Source organism: Geotrypetes seraphini, chromosome 8, assembly GCF_902459505.1.
Source record: "Geotrypetes seraphini chromosome 8, aGeoSer1.1, whole genome shotgun sequence".
Classification (NCBI taxonomy): domain Eukaryota; kingdom Metazoa; phylum Chordata; class Amphibia; order Gymnophiona; family Dermophiidae; genus Geotrypetes; species Geotrypetes seraphini.
The window spans coordinates 158208329-158225650 of NC_047091.1; the positions used below are offsets into that span (position 1 = coordinate 158208329).

At 40.5% G+C, this 17322-nt stretch overlaps 1 protein-coding gene across 2 annotated transcripts in view; it reads left to right on the top strand.

Annotated features, from left to right (window-relative positions):
• The first annotated feature begins 1598 nt into the window (after positions 1-1598).
• ATP2A2 (ATPase sarcoplasmic/endoplasmic reticulum Ca2+ transporting 2) overlaps positions 1599-17322 on the top strand; it is a 189595-nt gene continuing 173871 nt past the window's right edge. For both annotated transcript variants that reach the window (XM_033955387.1, XM_033955386.1), the window contains exons 1-4: positions 1599-1716; positions 2492-2509; positions 2612-2694; positions 10104-10208. In XM_033955387.1, the coding sequence (XP_033811278.1) occupies positions 1599-1716; positions 2492-2509; positions 2612-2694; positions 10104-10208 (324 nt within the window). The remainder of the gene's footprint in view (positions 1717-2491; positions 2510-2611; positions 2695-10103; positions 10209-17322) is intronic.

Here is a 17322-nt window from a genome sequence, read left to right on the forward strand (position 1 = left end):
ATGGCTGCTTTACTAGGGCAAATCGTTACTTGTCCATGTAAACAATTCTGAAACCTGAGGCAGGTATTAAACGTGAGGTCTCAGCGACCATCCCGAAAATAGCGTGTGAATGACAACACACTTGGCTTTTTTGTGCATCCTTACTTAAAATCCTTAGCTGCCCTCGATCTCCCAAAAGAAAACCGGTAGGAAACTCTCTACAGTCATCTATCCTCATTGCCCCAAGGGTCTGAAGGTTAGCTTAATTATCCTGCTAACTACACCCTTCCCCTGTTCTGTTTTGCATCCACACACAAAAAATTATTTCATAATGAGTAATAATATGGAGCAACCTCAATGACGAAATATTTGCAAACAAATCATCAATCTCCGAACAGCCTGACAATAGAGAACCGACATCCTTTTCAGCATCTTTAAATAGGAGCTCTTTAGCTAGATCGCATATGTTATTGGGCTTGCTTTAATACATCTAGAAAAAAAAGGGTTTGTTTTAAGAATTCAAGTTCTCTTTCTTGCCTGCTGCATTTGAGTACGGTTATCTCCCCCATCCACCCCCCCCCCCCCAAAAAAAAAAAGAAGGAAACTTAGTGCCGGGCATATTTCCCAGATGTTAAAAGCTTGGGGAGCTTATACGGAAACACAGCAGCAGCAACAGAGAGAACACAAACGTCTTCCCGATCGAATCCACTTTGACAGTTCTGCTCCTATTTTCACTCCCCCCCCCCCCTCTCCGTTTTCAGAGAACTACAGTTCCAGGAGACCTAATAGCAAAGGTCCCCCTCGATTTTTTTTTTTTTTTTCTTCTACCTCTTGCCAGGGTTGCATAAGAACCGCGGCGCGAGCCGCACTCGCCCCGCCTCCGCCTGAGTCAGCGCAGCTCGCGTTCTCAAGTCAACCCCGGCGTGGGAGGGGCGGAGCCTCCCTCCCAGCCGACAGCGGCCTTTTAGACTACGTCAGCGCGAGGCCTGCGTCACCAATCCAGGATCCTGTTGGACAGAGCGGGGCGGGCTCGGCTTATGCGCCTCGTTTTCTTTCTGTCTGTCTTTTTTTTTTTTTTCCCGAGTTCGCTCTTCAGGCGGCCGCTGGCCAATGAGCGGCGTCCACATGCTGCGGGCTGGGAGCGGGGCAGCGGCGAGTTGCAGCGAATAAATGCTATAGAGGCTGCGGCGGCGGCCAGCAGAAGCGGCTGTAACCAGGGCCAGGCAGGAGCTGCAGTCCCGAGGGGGGGGGAAGGGCTAGTATTTATGTATACTGAATAGCTAAACGCATATAAATTCCATACACCCTCTCTCTGTCGCGCGCGCGCTCTTCCCCTTCCCCCCTCGACCAACAGAACGTTGTGAAAGGGCACTAAAGGAAGGCGCCGAGCCCGGGGGGGGGAGTAAAAAAAGCGTCTCTGGGGCGGGAGTTTCTCTGTAACGAGAGGCTGTGGAGGGCGCAGACGGGACTCATTTGACACCCCCTCGGCGCGGAGAGGGAGAGCTCAGAGCGGCTTCCACCTCCCTCAGGTGAGACAGACCAGACGAGCTCGGGGTTGGTGGTGCCGCCGCCGCCGCCGCCTTCTGAAGACCGGGGGGGGGGGGAAGGCAGAATCCAGCATGGAGAACGCGCACACAAAGACTGTGGAGGAAGTTTTGGCTTATTTTAACGTCAACGAGAGCACGGGACTGAGCCTGGATCAAGTGAAGAAGCTGAAGGAGAGGTGGGGGCCCAACGGTAGGTGGCCGGCGGGGAGGGAGGGCTAGGGGTGGGCCGGCGGCTCCCCCTCGGGCCTAACCTGTGCCGAGCCGGCATCCGACCAGGAACTGAATGAGCCACAGAAGATGGCTGACTAGGTGCAGCCTCGTGGGTGCTGCTGGGAGCCGGGATTGCGGCCGGCTTGGAATACCTTTTCGACCGGCTGTCACCTGGGAACGAATGGCACATGTGCGGCTTTTGCCTGCTTGGTTTGAAGGGGGGGGGGGTGACCTTCGTTCAGAGTCCTAATAACCCTTTTCTCTCTCCCATTTTCATCCCCCCTCCCTCCCCCCCAACAGTTCGTGGGATGATTAAGACATAACATTTCCTTGGGTTTTTACTAGGACTGAAGTGATGCAAGCGGAAGGCGCAATGGATCTGCCTGGCTGCAGTTGAGCAGGCTCCTGTCCTTTGCTCTGTGATGCGTTTAGTCGTCTCTGGCCCTCCGTGTGCGGAATCAGAAGTTGCACAGCTGGCAGAGACTGATGACTTGGCTGAAATGCTTGATCGGCGCTAAGAGCTCCGAGCAATCTTTTTAGCTGCCAAGTGCGAGCTTGAGGGTGAATGAAATCCCTTTGTTACAAAGACCTTTCTATCGCGTTATCTGATTTAATTGACGGATCATGTTTTTTTGGCTCTGTACTGAAATATGATAATAGAAATGAACGTTGTTGTACTAGAGAGATTTTTAATTCCTTTTTGTCTCTTCCCCCCCTCCCCCTGACTGTTCCTGGCAAATCTTGACCTCCAACAGAATTACCAGCTGAAGAAGGTAAGGATGGTTTAGTGCTGCTTTTTCTTTCCTTCACATTGTAATAATGTTTGCTTCTCGACATTTACATAAGCTAACATTTCTCTTTAACTAACTTTACAGGAAAAACACTATGGGAGCTTGTGATTGAACAGTTTGAAGATTTATTAGTTAGAATTTTGTTGTTGGCTGCTTGTATATCTTTTGTAAGTATGAAGAAATTATCTATTCCTTTTCAATGTACTGTCCCATACCTTGACTTCTTGAATTTAAATTTAGGAATGTAATTTGAGAGAAAATAAGTTTTCATAAAATAACTTTAAAACTAGCAAAACCATCTGGTTCTGTCTGTCATTAAGTGTATGTAAAGGAGATAAGCATCAAAATTCAGTGTACAGTGTATTTTTATTAAGAGGAGTTACTGTTTGTTTCACTGATCTAGGGGTATACCTCTGACAGCATTTTTAAGGTTAAGACAAATAGTGTCCTAGATTATTATTTTTGGTGTTATTTTTTTACTTTTGTTGATAACCTTCATCGAATAGTTGCTTAAAGATGGTTGACTACACTTGGAGTTGTAAATAGTATTTGTACTGGGCATATGCTGGTTGCTTTGCTGTCCTGATAATAGCAAGGTGACAGTTGTTACTCTTGACAGTGACAAGAGTGATGCCAGAGATGGCACCATTGTTGACCAAATTTGGTAACTGACCTTTAGAATGGTCTATTCATGAAAAATGGCCAACTCATCTTGACTTAAGGGTCTGCAGAGTACCAGGCAGTGCAGTAGATTCTTAGAGAAAAAAAGTCTTAGATTGGAAATAAGGTTTCCTTATATGTATTATGTGGCTGCTAAGGAGCAGCTGTGAAAGCTTGAGGCGGGAAGGTGTCGGGGTGCATGTGTTCTGAACAACTTTAGAAACCAGCTGCTTTGTTTATGCAACTAAACTTTGTCACTCCTCAAAAGCTTGTGAAGTGGAAGTAAAATACAACTTGTAACTGATCTCCTCTTGATGTTATCTTAACTAAAATAACTAATCATGATTATTATAAACTGTAGTCTCTGGATATTGAGTACAGATACCAAATAATTTGCTTATTAAATATGATCCAAATTCATGTCCTGTCAAAGAATATTGGCGAGAGGAGTTGATCTTTCTGAAGTTTGATAATTATATGGTGGTATTTAGGGATTGATGTAACAAAACTGATACTGTATTTTGTATTTAAGCTATTTCTAATGGTCCAGTGATTTTTGATTTGATCCTTACTGTGGGATCATGCTTCATTTGGTCAAAACAGAGAAAATCTGGTTGAAATCATTCCAGTTTGTGGTGCTTGATTTTATAGTGAAATGGTAGCTGTGATAAATTTAAAATTGATATTTATATTGGGGGAAAGGACAGAAATGATGTAAGGTTAGATTAATTTTGAAGTGCTGCTTCTGTTTTCCTGAAGTCCATGCATAAAGTACTTTTCCTTTAGTAGATTATAATTTTAGCTTCTTGTGATAAAAGGTCATTTTGCAAGTTTGCTATAGTGCTTTATACAGCCTCATTGACTTTCAGCTGAAGTAGTAAACTTGACAGATTTATTCATTTTGGTTGCTTTCAAGCAAGCTAGTTGTGCATACAGATTCATTAGTTCCTTCTGTGCTACAATTCAGTAAAACAACATCTTTGCTTTGGATTTTTACTTCAAACTTTCATTTAAAGTAGATGAGTAGCCTAATGGTTACTGCAATGACCCAAGAACCAGGAAAAAAGGTTGGATTCCCATTGTAGCTCCTTATGGATCTGGGCAAGTCACTTACCCTTAAATAAGTACTGTACCTGTATTTATGATGTAAATTGCTTTGGTTGTAACCACAGAAAGGTGATACATCATATTGATATAAAACTTTGGATGAACGGACCAAAGATGGAGAACGGTGGCAGAGAGTTAGAAGAGTTACCCGACACAGTTAGTTTGAAGAGTTTTTTGGACTAGAGGACTTGAATATAAATAGAGACCCCCATTTATGGTCCATTTTTTTTTTTTGCCCCAAAATCTGTTTATACTAGTATTTGAGTATATATGTTGGGTCCCTATATGAACTTCGTGATCTTTATTGCTGCCATATTTTTTTTTTCTATGAACATTAAAAAAATTGCATGTGTGTAGAGTTATTCTGGTTAAAGTGTACTGATGCATTTCTTAGATGGGCTGGGGAGGGCTTCAGTGGCTGAGAGGGTGTAGATCAGGGGTCTCAAAGTCCCTCCTTGAGGGCCGCAATCCAGTGAAGTTTTCAGGATTTCCCCAATGAATATGCATGAGATATATTTGCATGCACTGCTTTCAATGCAGATTCATTGGGGAAATCCTGAAAACCCAACTGGATTGCGGCCCTCAAGGAGGGACTTTGAGATCCCTGGTGTAGATGGACTGGAGTGAGGTTTGACGGAGACTTCAGTAGTGGGAACCTAAGAACAGTACCGGGCAGAGGTTTGGATCCTTGCCCAGAAATAGCTAAGGAGAAGAAGAAAAAAAAAACACCTCCCAACAAATTTTTAGATTGAATCAGATTGGGCAGACTAGATGGACCATTCGGGTCTTTATCTGCTGTCATCTACTATGTTCCATCCCCTTTCCCTTTAAGTTGGATTTCTGAAAAGTAATATCTGCTAAATAGGCAACTTTGATTTACTTGTGGTCTCTTTCCTACCACCAGAGAGCATTTTGGATGTAGTACCGTAACTACTTTGTATTCAGAAACAATTTTGCTTTGCATTGTGCTGTTACACTATGAAGTAAATGGCTTTGAGAACTAAAACAGTATGAGCATTCTATTGAAGTATGTGCTAATTAAAAAAGAAATGCATAATAGAAACACAAAATGCAAAATAGAAACACAAAAAGTTTAAAAAAAAAAGTGGGGATGGAACTACAAAGGACAACTGGAGAAATGTCTCTGCAAATAAAAGGCAGAAGAGGAATTCTTTCAATCAGACTGTGTTTTGGCTCTGACTAGCCTGCCTCAGGGGATACTGACCCCATCACCTCAACAAGTTCAGCGGAAGATGATGTTTGAGGCTACCTTTGAATACCAAGGACCTCCTTATCTGGAACAAACTGCCAACATATCTAAGAGAACCCACCACTTACTTCGACTTTCTTTTGACTTCTGAAAGAAACTTAAGACACTTGTCATCTATAGCCAACGTCCTGTCCTTCACCTCTTCCCTCTAACAACCACGATCGGGCTTAAAAATGTAATGTCAAGATTTAATTCTTATTGTAAACTTCATAGGTTCCTTGTAGAGAATTGCAGTATATAAGGCACTGGTATTGTATTGTAATATCATATGGATAATTTTCTTTTAATGCTGGAGGAAATCGCTTACTGAGCATATCATTGAATGTGCTCTGCTAAAATGCAGGTGGCCACTACAAACTGTGGGAAAAAATAAATATAGAATGTTTTTTTTTTTAATGTTAATTGCATTTAAAAAATAAAAACCATTCTATATTTAAATGCAATTTACACATTAGGGAAAGGGAGTGGGACTTGTATATCACCTTTTTGTGGTTACACATTCAAAATGGTTTACATACATATAGGAAACAAAAAGTGTGGATACAGATGTTCTGGAGATAATTTATTAAATACTGACATATAAAACCATGAAAATTCAATTAAAAAATACAATGCTAAAAAATATTGTGATAAAAATCCACCCGGACCCTACATGGTCCGTGTTTCGGCAAACATGCCTTCCTCAGGGGTCCAATGGTTTTGCAAACTCACATATAAAGAATTGGACTGAAAACAGTCTATTGTCTTTAAACATGTGAGCAAAGAACACCGTTATAGCGTTTTTTTGCTACTTCAGCTTGTCTGCGGTGTTCTTTGCTCACATGTTTAAAGACAACAGACTGTTTTCAGTCCAATTCTTTATATGTGAGTTTGCAAACCATTGGACCCCTGAGGAAGGCGTGTTTGCCGAAATACGGACCGTGTAGGATCCGGGTGGATTTTTATCACAATATATTTTAACATTGTACTTTTTTAATTGAATTTTCATGGTTTTATATGTCAGTGTTTAATAAATTATCTCCAGACCATCTGTATCCACAGTTTTTGATTATGTTTTCATCGGTGGATTGTTTTCACTGTGGATCATCGGATCTCCCCATTTTTCTTCGTTGTGTTACATACATATAGGTACTTTATTTTGTACCTAGGGCAATGGAGGATACAGTGACTTGCCCAGGATCACAAGGAGCAGCGCTGGGATTGATCCCACAACCTCAAACTGCTGAGCAGCAGTTTACCACTAGGCCATTCCTCACATTAGATTTCTCCCTTTTGTTAATAGCGCTATGGGTAGGAAAGAAAGTAGTACATTTTATTTTATTTATTGCTTTGAACAATCAGGAACTGAAGAGCCCTGTATATCTGTGAATTTATGGAAGAAATAGACTCAGTTTTTTTTTTTTTAACCTAATGTTTTCATGTGAACCAACTAACAAACCACACATTTTTGGAATAATGTGAAGGTAGATGGTTAGAGCTGGACCTAATAGACCAAATAAATGTGTGTACTTACTACTGCAGTTTCTCATTGCATTTAGGAGTTTGTTCACTAATGTTTGCTAACCATTAGTGTAGGCCTGTGTTAATGGCTATTGTATGGTTTTTAAAAATGCTGTGTAACAACATCAAAGGGCAGGTTTTGGGCAGAGAGTGGGCATGTATTGTACATGGTACTAACTGCATGCTATCATTTGTGTAGTTAATGTGTTTGCACTTACCACTCCTTGAACAGATGGTCAAGTGTATCTGCGTTAATTGTGAATAAACTTAAAACTTAGCGAAAGCCTTACTGAACACTTTTTTAAAACTTTTATGTTAGAATCCATGTACTAAAGTAATTTTGCAATTAAATTACCTGCAAGATGTTTTCCAGTGTAAATATTGCAAATGTTTGTGATTCCAGTGACTGGAAATGGCACTCAGTCCAGAGATATTTCAGCAGCACCAATGGTGACACACCTGGTGGCCTATAAATACTAGTTGGTTTGCCTTGCCCATGCAGCTTTGCACTCAGCTGAGAAGTAGGTCTCTGTTCCATGTCACATATTACAGGGGAAATGTAAAACTTAATTCTGTAATCACCATGATTATAGATGATTAAGAGGTAGGCAATGGCAGGCAGGATACCTGAAACAAACAATCTATTACCAAGTTCTAGATTGATGTTCTCTTTAAATGTTGAGGAAATACTCGGGGGGAGGGAGGGGGGTTCTCCTGTGGAAGACATTTCGTTTTTGTGTTTTTGTTTTTTTCATATGCCTTCAGTATCCCCTCCAGTGGAGCCCTGCTGGAGAGTAAATTGTTTTCTTTAGAGTGGAAATTGAATGAATCCTTTTTTTTAAATTTACTTATGGCAATATAAATTTTACTGTGTCAGAAATCTCAAATGGAAATTAAGGTAATCCATTTTCACAGTGTGGGGTTTTTTTTTGTGTGTACAGTTTTTCCAAATGATTATGCTTAAGACATTCTATTTTTTTTTTTTTTTTCAATTCTGAAATATTTTATTTTGAACTAAGCTAAAATTCTAATGTTTAGGAAATCTTGTGTATTGTAACACATTGTTTTAATCTCTTAGATTTTAGTGGAACATTTAATGTATACAAATGAGATTTTAGTGGAACATTTAATGTATACAAATGAGAACAATCTTGTGATCTCATCCAGAGAGATTGGTTATGCATCTGGAGTCTGAATTAAGTCAGCTAGTGGGGTGATGAGCATTAAATATCAACATCCTGAGGCTGTGCCATAAGACATAAATATATATTCCTTCTCTAGACTCTCTTAGTTTTAACAGCATGCTGAGAGGACATCACTGATTTTTACTAGAAGGAGACATGTAATTTTGCCTGTGATGTCCATCACTAGGAATTTGGACTTGAATTGCTAACTCCTTTAAAATCTTCTCTTGTTAAAGGCAATCAATTTTCCTTTCAGACAAGGTGGATACTTAATTAATCAAAGTATCTTCACCTGTCCTACTGGAGGAATAAGCAAGTTTAGCTCTTCAGTAGCTTCACTGAATAAATCCCACAAAGACATGACCATTTTTAACTTTGTATATCATTTTTGAGGTTTCTCTAGAAATCTTGTTACATCAGGTACAACAGAGCCATATCATGTTTTTAGTATTTTTTTTTCATTTGTGTGTTATGTAAATAGATAACTGGCTGCTGTTCTGCCTGAATGTTTTATGTTATTAAAATTGTTTAAGGAATGAATCTGAAAAGTGGATGGTCAATTCTCCAAAGAATCTGAATAACAAAATTGTTGTCCTGTTGGAGTTTTCCACTGGAGTAGTTTCACACTAACATGCATTAACTTTCTCCATATAAGAGACACAATTATTTGGTTTTATGCTCTGGAACCCCTGAACTAACCTGGTTATTCCCAAATTTTCTAGCATGTGATATCCCTTAACAGTTCTATATAAGCTTGAGTTTGTTTCTTCAGTAGAAAATGTACTTTCCATAGCATTTCAGAAATCCACAAGCTATCCCTTACTAACCCCCTCCTTTACACAGCCGTGCTAGTGTTTTTAGCGTTGGCCATGATGGTAACAGCTCAGATGCTCATAGGAATTCTAAGAGTGTCGGAGCTGTTACCGCAGCGGCTGGCACCAAAAATGCTAGCATGGCTTTGTAAAGAAGGGGGCAAATGAATGAATATTTAACTGCCAAAAAAAATTTTTTCTTTTACTTTGGATGTCCAGCTTAGTGAAACTAAACTAAACCTTAAGTTTATATACCGCATCCTCTCCATAGCGATGGAGCTCGCACAGTTTATAGGAACTTTAAATAAGGAAGGAAAAGCATAATAAAAATTGGTGAATTTATAAAGAGAGTAGCGAGATTTACATTTTTGAGAATAGCCAAGTTTTCAGATGCTTTCGGAATAATTGGAAGGAGCCCAGATTCCGCAGCAGGGTAGGAAGGTTATTCCAAAGTAATCATCTTTTGGGTTTATGGCACTTTAAGTCTTCATCCACAACTAACCAGAGATTTTCTTTACTTTTTAAAATGGTGGGCAGATGTCTAATAGAATATTCCTACGTGCAATCCAACCATTATATTTAGACCATGGCTGCTTTCAAATCCTGGTTTGCATGTTCCCCCAAAGTTGGTACTAGGTACTATAATTTTTAAGTTCCTAGGAGACTGCCAAACCATTTTCAAATCTCAGAAGTTGGTCTCTACAATCAAGCCTTGGTCTCAGCACAGCAAACTTGGTCATTCTTATTGTAATTTTTAAGCAGCTTTTTGCTTTCCATTTGTTGGAGCAATCGGCAACAAGAACTGTACACTATTGCATATGTTTTCCTCTGATTATAAGTATCACAGAGGCAGTTCTGTGATGTCATTTGTGACTCTTCTCTGGTATGTCTGTGTTCAAGAGGTCAAAGGAATGTCAGGGATATTTTAAGGAACTGCAGAAATTGCCTGGCACCATTTTAATAGCATATAGATGCTGTGTGTTTCTGAAACGGTGTTCGTTATAGATGCAGAAATAAACTCCTGTTTTTGTTTTTTTCTGCAGGTACTGGCATGGTTTGAAGAAGGTGAAGAAACAATTACAGCCTTTGTGGAACCCTTTGTAATATTACTTATATTAGTAGCTAATGCCATAGTAGGGGTGTGGCAGGTGAGTAAATCATCTCTTGTGTCTTAAAGAATACATTTGTAGATACTTGGAGCTCTTTTACTAAGCTACACTACTATATGAACTTTGCATGCCCTAACAGAGGACTTTCCTGTGCATTAAGTCCATCTCTAGTGTGGCTGTAAAATGGCATTTTTCTATTTCTTTCCAAAAGTTGTGGATCTCACTAAAATCCTTAGGATTAGGCTATCATACAAGGCTGTAAATACTGTCATATATAATATAGACGAACCAGGAATCTCAAGCGCTCACAATCAGAAGCCCAAAAATATTGTCAAGGCTGGTGACTTATTTAGTGAGCTATCATCGACCTAGTTATGTTCTCTATAATTGTAAGTATAATTATTAATTTAATTATTTTAAATATTTTTTTCTTATTTTTTTCTTTTTCTTTCTTTAAAACAACTGATAAAGTAGTCTAATATTCTAAATATCCGTTACCCTCTCAAATACTATTCAGGGTTACTTAGCTTTCATTTTCTTTAGCTGAAAGTGTTCTGTTTCAGTTTTTCTCCTCAATACTTTATTTCAATTTCTTCTCGACGGAAGATCTCCGTTTCGCTCTTATTAATTGAACAGGAGCTTCATCAGGGCAAATGCCAAAAATATCACTGATACCAACGCCGATGCCACACCGGTAAATAGGCTGGAGATAAAGCAAGGACTGCTCTATACAGTGACTCAAGCAATTTCAAGAGCCTATTTACCGGTGTGGCATCGGCGTTGGTATCAGTGATATTTTTGGCGTTTGCCCTGATGAAGCTCCTGTTCAATTAATAAGAGTGAAACGGAGATCTTCCGTCGAAGAAATTGAAATAAAGTATTGAGGAAAAAAACTGAAACAGAACACTTTCAGCTAAAGAAAATGAAAGCTAAGTAACCCTGAATAGTATTTGAGAGGGTAACGGATATTTAGAATATTAGACTACTTTATCAGTTGTTTAAAGAAAGAAAAAGAAAAAAATAAGAAAAAAATATTTAAAATAATTAAATTAATAAATTAATAATTATACTTACAATTATAGAGAACATAACTGGGCCGATGATAGCTCACTAAATAAGTCACCAGCCTTGACAATATTTTTGGGCTTCTGATTGTGAGCGCTTGAGATTCCTGGTTCGTCTCTATATTATATATGACAGTATTTACAGCCTTGTATGATAGCCTAATCCTAAGGATTTTTCTATTTCTTACATGTATGACCATGTGCTAATGTTAGCATTAGCACACAGCCTTTTTAAAAAAATTTAACATGAGAGCACTTACCACCTCCTATTTAGGAAGTGTTGAGGGCTTCCCACATTATGGACACAGTAACCAAGTTAGCCTGCTGATAATGAAATCACACTAGCTGGATAACACTTTCACGCTCATTTTCAACCCCCTAAAACAGTGGTCTCAAACTCAAACCCTTTGCAGGGCCACATTTTGGATCTGTAGGTACTTGGAGGGCCTCAGAAAAAATAATGGCTTATTAAAGAAATGACAATTTTGCATGAGTTAAAACTCTTTATAGTTTATAAATCTTTCCTTTTGGCTAAATCTTAATAATATTGTCATTTATAGCTAAAGAGACCTATGATCAAGAAACTGTTTTATTTTACTTTTGTGATTATGATAAACATACCAAGGGCCTCAAAATAGTACCTGGCCCCCTGGGCTGCAAGTTTGAGACAACTTCCCTAACACAACCCCTCCCATTTTGCACACACACACACACACACACACACACATTGTAAAACTAGTTCAGAATGCTTTAGCTCATCCTTTATTAAGCCATTTTTTCCTGTATTAAGAGTGCTTTAGCGTTTAACACAACTTAGTAAGAGGGCCACTGAGTATAGAGTTTATTTTTTTTTTGTTGAGTAGTTTGATTAATATTTTGTTGGGTATGTTAGCTATATCTGTGGTTATGTTTCAGTTGAAAGCATGATTTTAAATTGGTAAATATGACTGGAGGAATATTCTATAATAAAATATATGCCATTTGCTGTTCTGATTAATGGACAATTTATCTAATTTAGCATTAGCCTTAATTTTTCTTAACTGGATTTTGCCAGTTGGTTTTGTCTTGAGAAAATTGAGTATCTGCAACATGACTGAGTTTGAAAATTTTAAAAATTAACAATTTTGGAGCCCTTTTACTAATGTGTGGGAAACATTTACCATTTAAATTAGTGCATAGCAACTGTTATTGCACTGCTGCAGTAATTGTTGCTATATAAACAAGATAGTATGCAGTAATTCGTGTGCTAACTATTGAGTAGGGGTTTGCATAGTGCGGTTAGTGTATGTTCGTTAATGGGGGCCATAGCTGTCAATGTTGCAGATAGCATGTGTGGATTTACTGTACAGTAAGATTGGGAAGGTTCCCAGCATCTTCCCATATAGCGATATTACTGCACAGCTCAAATTACTTTTTCCTATGATCAAACAAGGGGGGGGGGCGAGGGGATTGACTAGTAAAACTGTTCTTTTTGAGCTTCTAGTTCAATCAGAACCAGCCTCTGTTAGGTTATGGCACCATGAGCCCTCATTTGTAACTAGCTGAGAACTGTTTCCCCTTTTCCTGCATCAGAACATCTTACTTTCTTAGCTGGAGCCATACATCAAATCTCTTCTGCAAGTCGATTCTCAAAACCTACCGCCAGCAGTGAATAGCATGCTTCTAAATCTGCATGAAATGCTCAGGCTTTAGCATGGCAAACAACGTATAGAAGGCCACACATTGTATTTCAGTGTAGTCAAATGTAAGTTAATGACATTATTTGGTATACCTTCCCAATGCTTGGAGAGCAGTGATGAACTTGGAGCTGCCAGTGGGTTTGAAGAGAGAATTTATGTATTTTGATTTCCAGTTTAAAATCTGCTGGTTTTGATGTCTTTTGGAAGTGGAAGAAAGCCCATGCAAGTCTGTAAGAACTGATACCTGGTACATTAGAGCAGTGTTCTTCAACCTTTTTACACCTATGGACCGGTAGAAATAAAAAAATTATTTTGTGGACCGTCATTGGTCTGCGGTCTGGCAGTTGAAGAACACTGGGTTAAGTCGTGGGCCAGACCCCACCCATCTCTACCCAATCTCCACCCCAGAGCCTGCCCCATAATAGTACTAATTGTAACACTATTTTTTCCATTCATTTTTCATAGATATACACAATATAATCTTATTAACAACACATAATGGTTAACCACAAAATTAAACTACACAAAGCACACTAACAGCAGATGTAAATTCTCAAAATTGGCATAATTCAATCACTAAATTCAAACATAAACTCATTCCCCCTCCTGCCTTTGTTGTCTCCCTCCCTCTATGCTATGCCTTACCTTCTGACTTGCTCCCGCCTGGCCATTTTATGCCACCCCCAGTGTTATCTTCAGGCCGGCTCCCTCTTCCTCACTAATGCAGTGCACAAAGGTGCGGGCAGCGGATCCTTGCACGTCCTGCACCTCATTTGGAAGCCTTCCCTCTGACGTTGTGACATCAGAGAGAAGGCTTCCGGTTCAGATGCAGAACGCACGTAGGAGCCGCTGCCTGTGGCTTTGTGCACTGAATCAGTGAGGAAGAGGGAGCCAGCTCGAAGATAACGCCGCAATGTGAACCAGCGGTTGAAGAACACTGTTTTGGGCCTGATGCACGAGCTGGCCCCGTGGACCGGCAGGAAATTTCTGTGGACTGGCACCGGCGGTTGAAGAACACTGCATTAGAGTAATGTGAGTCTGAGCAAACCTGAAAGTGAAAGCACATATTGGCGCCTGTTTTCTGTGCTTAAATACAAGCTTTTCATGAAAAAAATTTGAAAATCTTATATTTAAAGGTGCAAAGGAGCAGCGCTGATGTGTGCTTCAGTTGGGATTGCCTGGTGCATGCACGTAAGAGGTGCTTACCGCAAAACTCCTGCACATGCACCAAGCATGTTTATCTCTCTTGCTTTTTCTTCTACAACACACATATAATTTGAATCATTTCCTTTGAGTATTGGAGAGCTATCTTTCTGTGGTATTCCAGTGATATGGAATCTGTGCTGCTGGCTTTAACACAAGATTTTTGAGAATCAGCCTACAGGAAACCTATAATTGGGGACCTTATCAGCAGCAGATGAATCCAAAGATGTGTTATGACCACAACCAACAGGTGGAGATAGAAAATACTGGCTGACCAGGGAGCTTACCATCCTATAAGGGAGAGCTCAGCTTGGTTCTATCTGCAGTAGGCAGGTGGATGGTCTCTCACATGCTCTTGGTTTTATTCGTTGGACTGCTTCTGTTCTGGGTTTTCTAGTTCATGTTTGTTTGTTATATTGTGGGCTTGATATCCCGCTAAATTCAAAAGAACATAGCGGCTTACAAAATATAGGAGAAAGGAACACCATTTTTAAAAAGGAAAGACATTAAACAAACAAGACATTAATATAAATTAAAATTACATGTAAAATAAAAAATCTCAGTTGAGGCTGGGGAGTTAGGCATACATAGAGCCTATTGTAGGAGTACATCTGTTGGTGCCAGGTCAATCCCCCCCAAAAAAAAAACCCCTCACTCTCCCTAGTATCTTGCTGCTTCTGGGTTGTAGTTTTGTTGTGGCCTTGGTTCTTCTTTCAGTCATGGTGACTGCATTCAACAGGAAACTTTGGTTCGCTTAGTGGCTCTTGCGGACTTGGCTATTTTGTGCTTCAGTGCTTTTGTTTTCTCCTGCCGCTCTGTATTATGGTCTGCTAGTTTTCCTGACCAGAGATTTCTGGGTTCTTCTGGTAGGTTCTCCCATTGTGGATCCACTGTGATCTGTAGCAGCAGGTGCTCTGTTGCCCTCTCTTGCATGTAGCAAGGGCATGAATGCAGACATAATACTTCTCATAAGAACATAAGAACATAAGAAATGCCATCTCCGGATCAGACCTTCGGTCCATCAAGTCCGGCGATCCGCACACGCGGAGGCCCTGCCAGGTGTACACCTGTCGTAATTTATAGTCCACCATATCCTTACATGCCTCTCTTAAGGAGATATGCATCTAGTTTGCTCTTGAAGCCTAGGACGGTCGATTCCGCAATAATCTCATCTGGGAGGGCATTCCAGGTGTCAACCACTCTCTGAGTGAAGCAGAACTTCCTGACATTAGTCCTGAACCTGTCCCCCCTTAGCTTCATTTCATGTCCTCTAGTCCGTGTCAAATTGGACAATGTAAATAATCTTCTCTGCTCTATTTTGTCGATTCCTTTCAGTATTTTGAAGGTCTCGATCATATCCCCACGCATTCTCCTTTTCTCAAGGGAGAACAATCCTAGTGTTATAAGTCTGTCCTCGTATTCCAGTTTCTCCATACCCTTCACCAGTTTTGTTGCTCGTCTCTGCACCCTCTCCAGCAGTTTTATATCCTTCTTTAGGTAGGGAGACCAATGTTGGACGCAGTATTCCAAGTGTGGTCTGACCATTGCCCTATAAAGCGGCATTATAACTTTCTCCGATCTACTCGAGATTCCTTTCTTTATCATTCCCAACATTCTATTTGCCTTCTTTGCCGCTGCCGCGCATTGTGCCGACGGCTTCAGGTTCCTATCTATCAGTACACCCAGGTCCTTTTCTTGTTCACTCTTCCCCAGAGTTGCACCTGACATTGTATACTCGTATTCCTTATTCTTATTGCCTAAATGCATTACCTTGCATTTCTCCACATTGAACTTCATCTGCCATTTCTCCGCCCATGTTTCTAACCGAGACAAGTCGCTCTGGAGTTTCTCTCTATCCTCCTGCGATCTGATCGCCCGGCATAGTTTTGTATCGTCTGCAAACTTGATGATCTCACTGGATGTTCCTTCCTCTAGGTCATTGATATAAATATTAAAAAGGATCGGCCCAAGTACCGAGCCCTGGGGTACACCACTAGTCACTTTCTCCCAGTCGGAGAACTTCCCATTTATGCCCACTCTCTGCTTTCGGTTTTCCAGCCATTTGCCTATCCATCTTTGTATATCCCCCTCTATGCCATGGCTTTGTAGTTTCCTGAGAAGTCTTTCGTGTGGAACTTTGTCGAACGCTTTCTGGAAGTCCAAGTATATTATGTCCACCGGCTTCCCACTATCAATTTGCTCGTTCACGGTCTCAAAAAATTGGAGTAAATTCGTCAAACATGATTTCCCTTTCCTGAATCCATGTTGACTGGGTTTCATCAAGTCGTGTGCGTCCAAGTGCCGGACCATGCTATCCTTGATCAGTGCTTCAACCATCTTGCCGGGGACAGACGTAAGACTCACAGGTCTATAGTTGCCCGGTTCCCCTCTCGATCCTTTTTTGAAAATTGGGGTGACGTTCGCTATCCTCCAGTCGTCCGGTATCTGTCCAGTTCTGATTGTCAGGTTTGCAAGTTTTTGCAATAACTCTCCGATTTCAACCTTCAATTCCTTTAAGACTCTCGGGTGAATTCCATCCGGTCCAGGGGATTTGTCACTTTTAAGTTTGTCGATCTGATAGTATATCTGGTCTAAGTCCACTTCAACTGTGGTGAGGCTGTCTTCTATTTCTCCTGCAAACACTTTCTCCGCTTCAGGTATTGTTGAGGTGTCCTCCTTCGTAAAGACGGACGCAAAGAAGGAATTTAGTTTGTCTGCGATTTGTTTATCTTCCTTGATGTACCCTTTTCTTCCCTGGTCGTCCAAGGGTCCGACTGCCTCTTTTGCAGGTTTTTTCCCTTTCACGTATCTAAAGAAGGGCTTGAAGTTTTTGGCCTCCTGGGCTATTTTTTCCTCATATTCCTGTTTTGCATCCCTCACCGCCTTGTGACATTTCTTCTGATCATCTTTATGTTTGTTCCAGGCTTCGGTTGTCTTTATGTATTTCCATTTTTTGAAAGAGTCCTTCTTTTCTTTTATGGCTTCCTTCACCTGTTTGGTAAGCCATGCCGGTTCTCTTTTGCTCTTTGATCTCCGATCTTTGGAAATCCTCGGAATGTAGAGATCTTGTGCTTCTGTGATAGTATTTTTCAGTAGGGACCATGCCTGATCTACCGTTTCAAGTTTGTCCACCTTCTTTTCGAGTTGTTTTTCTACCATGGCTCTCATGCGATCGTATTTACCCTTTTTAAAGTTCAAGGTGGTGGT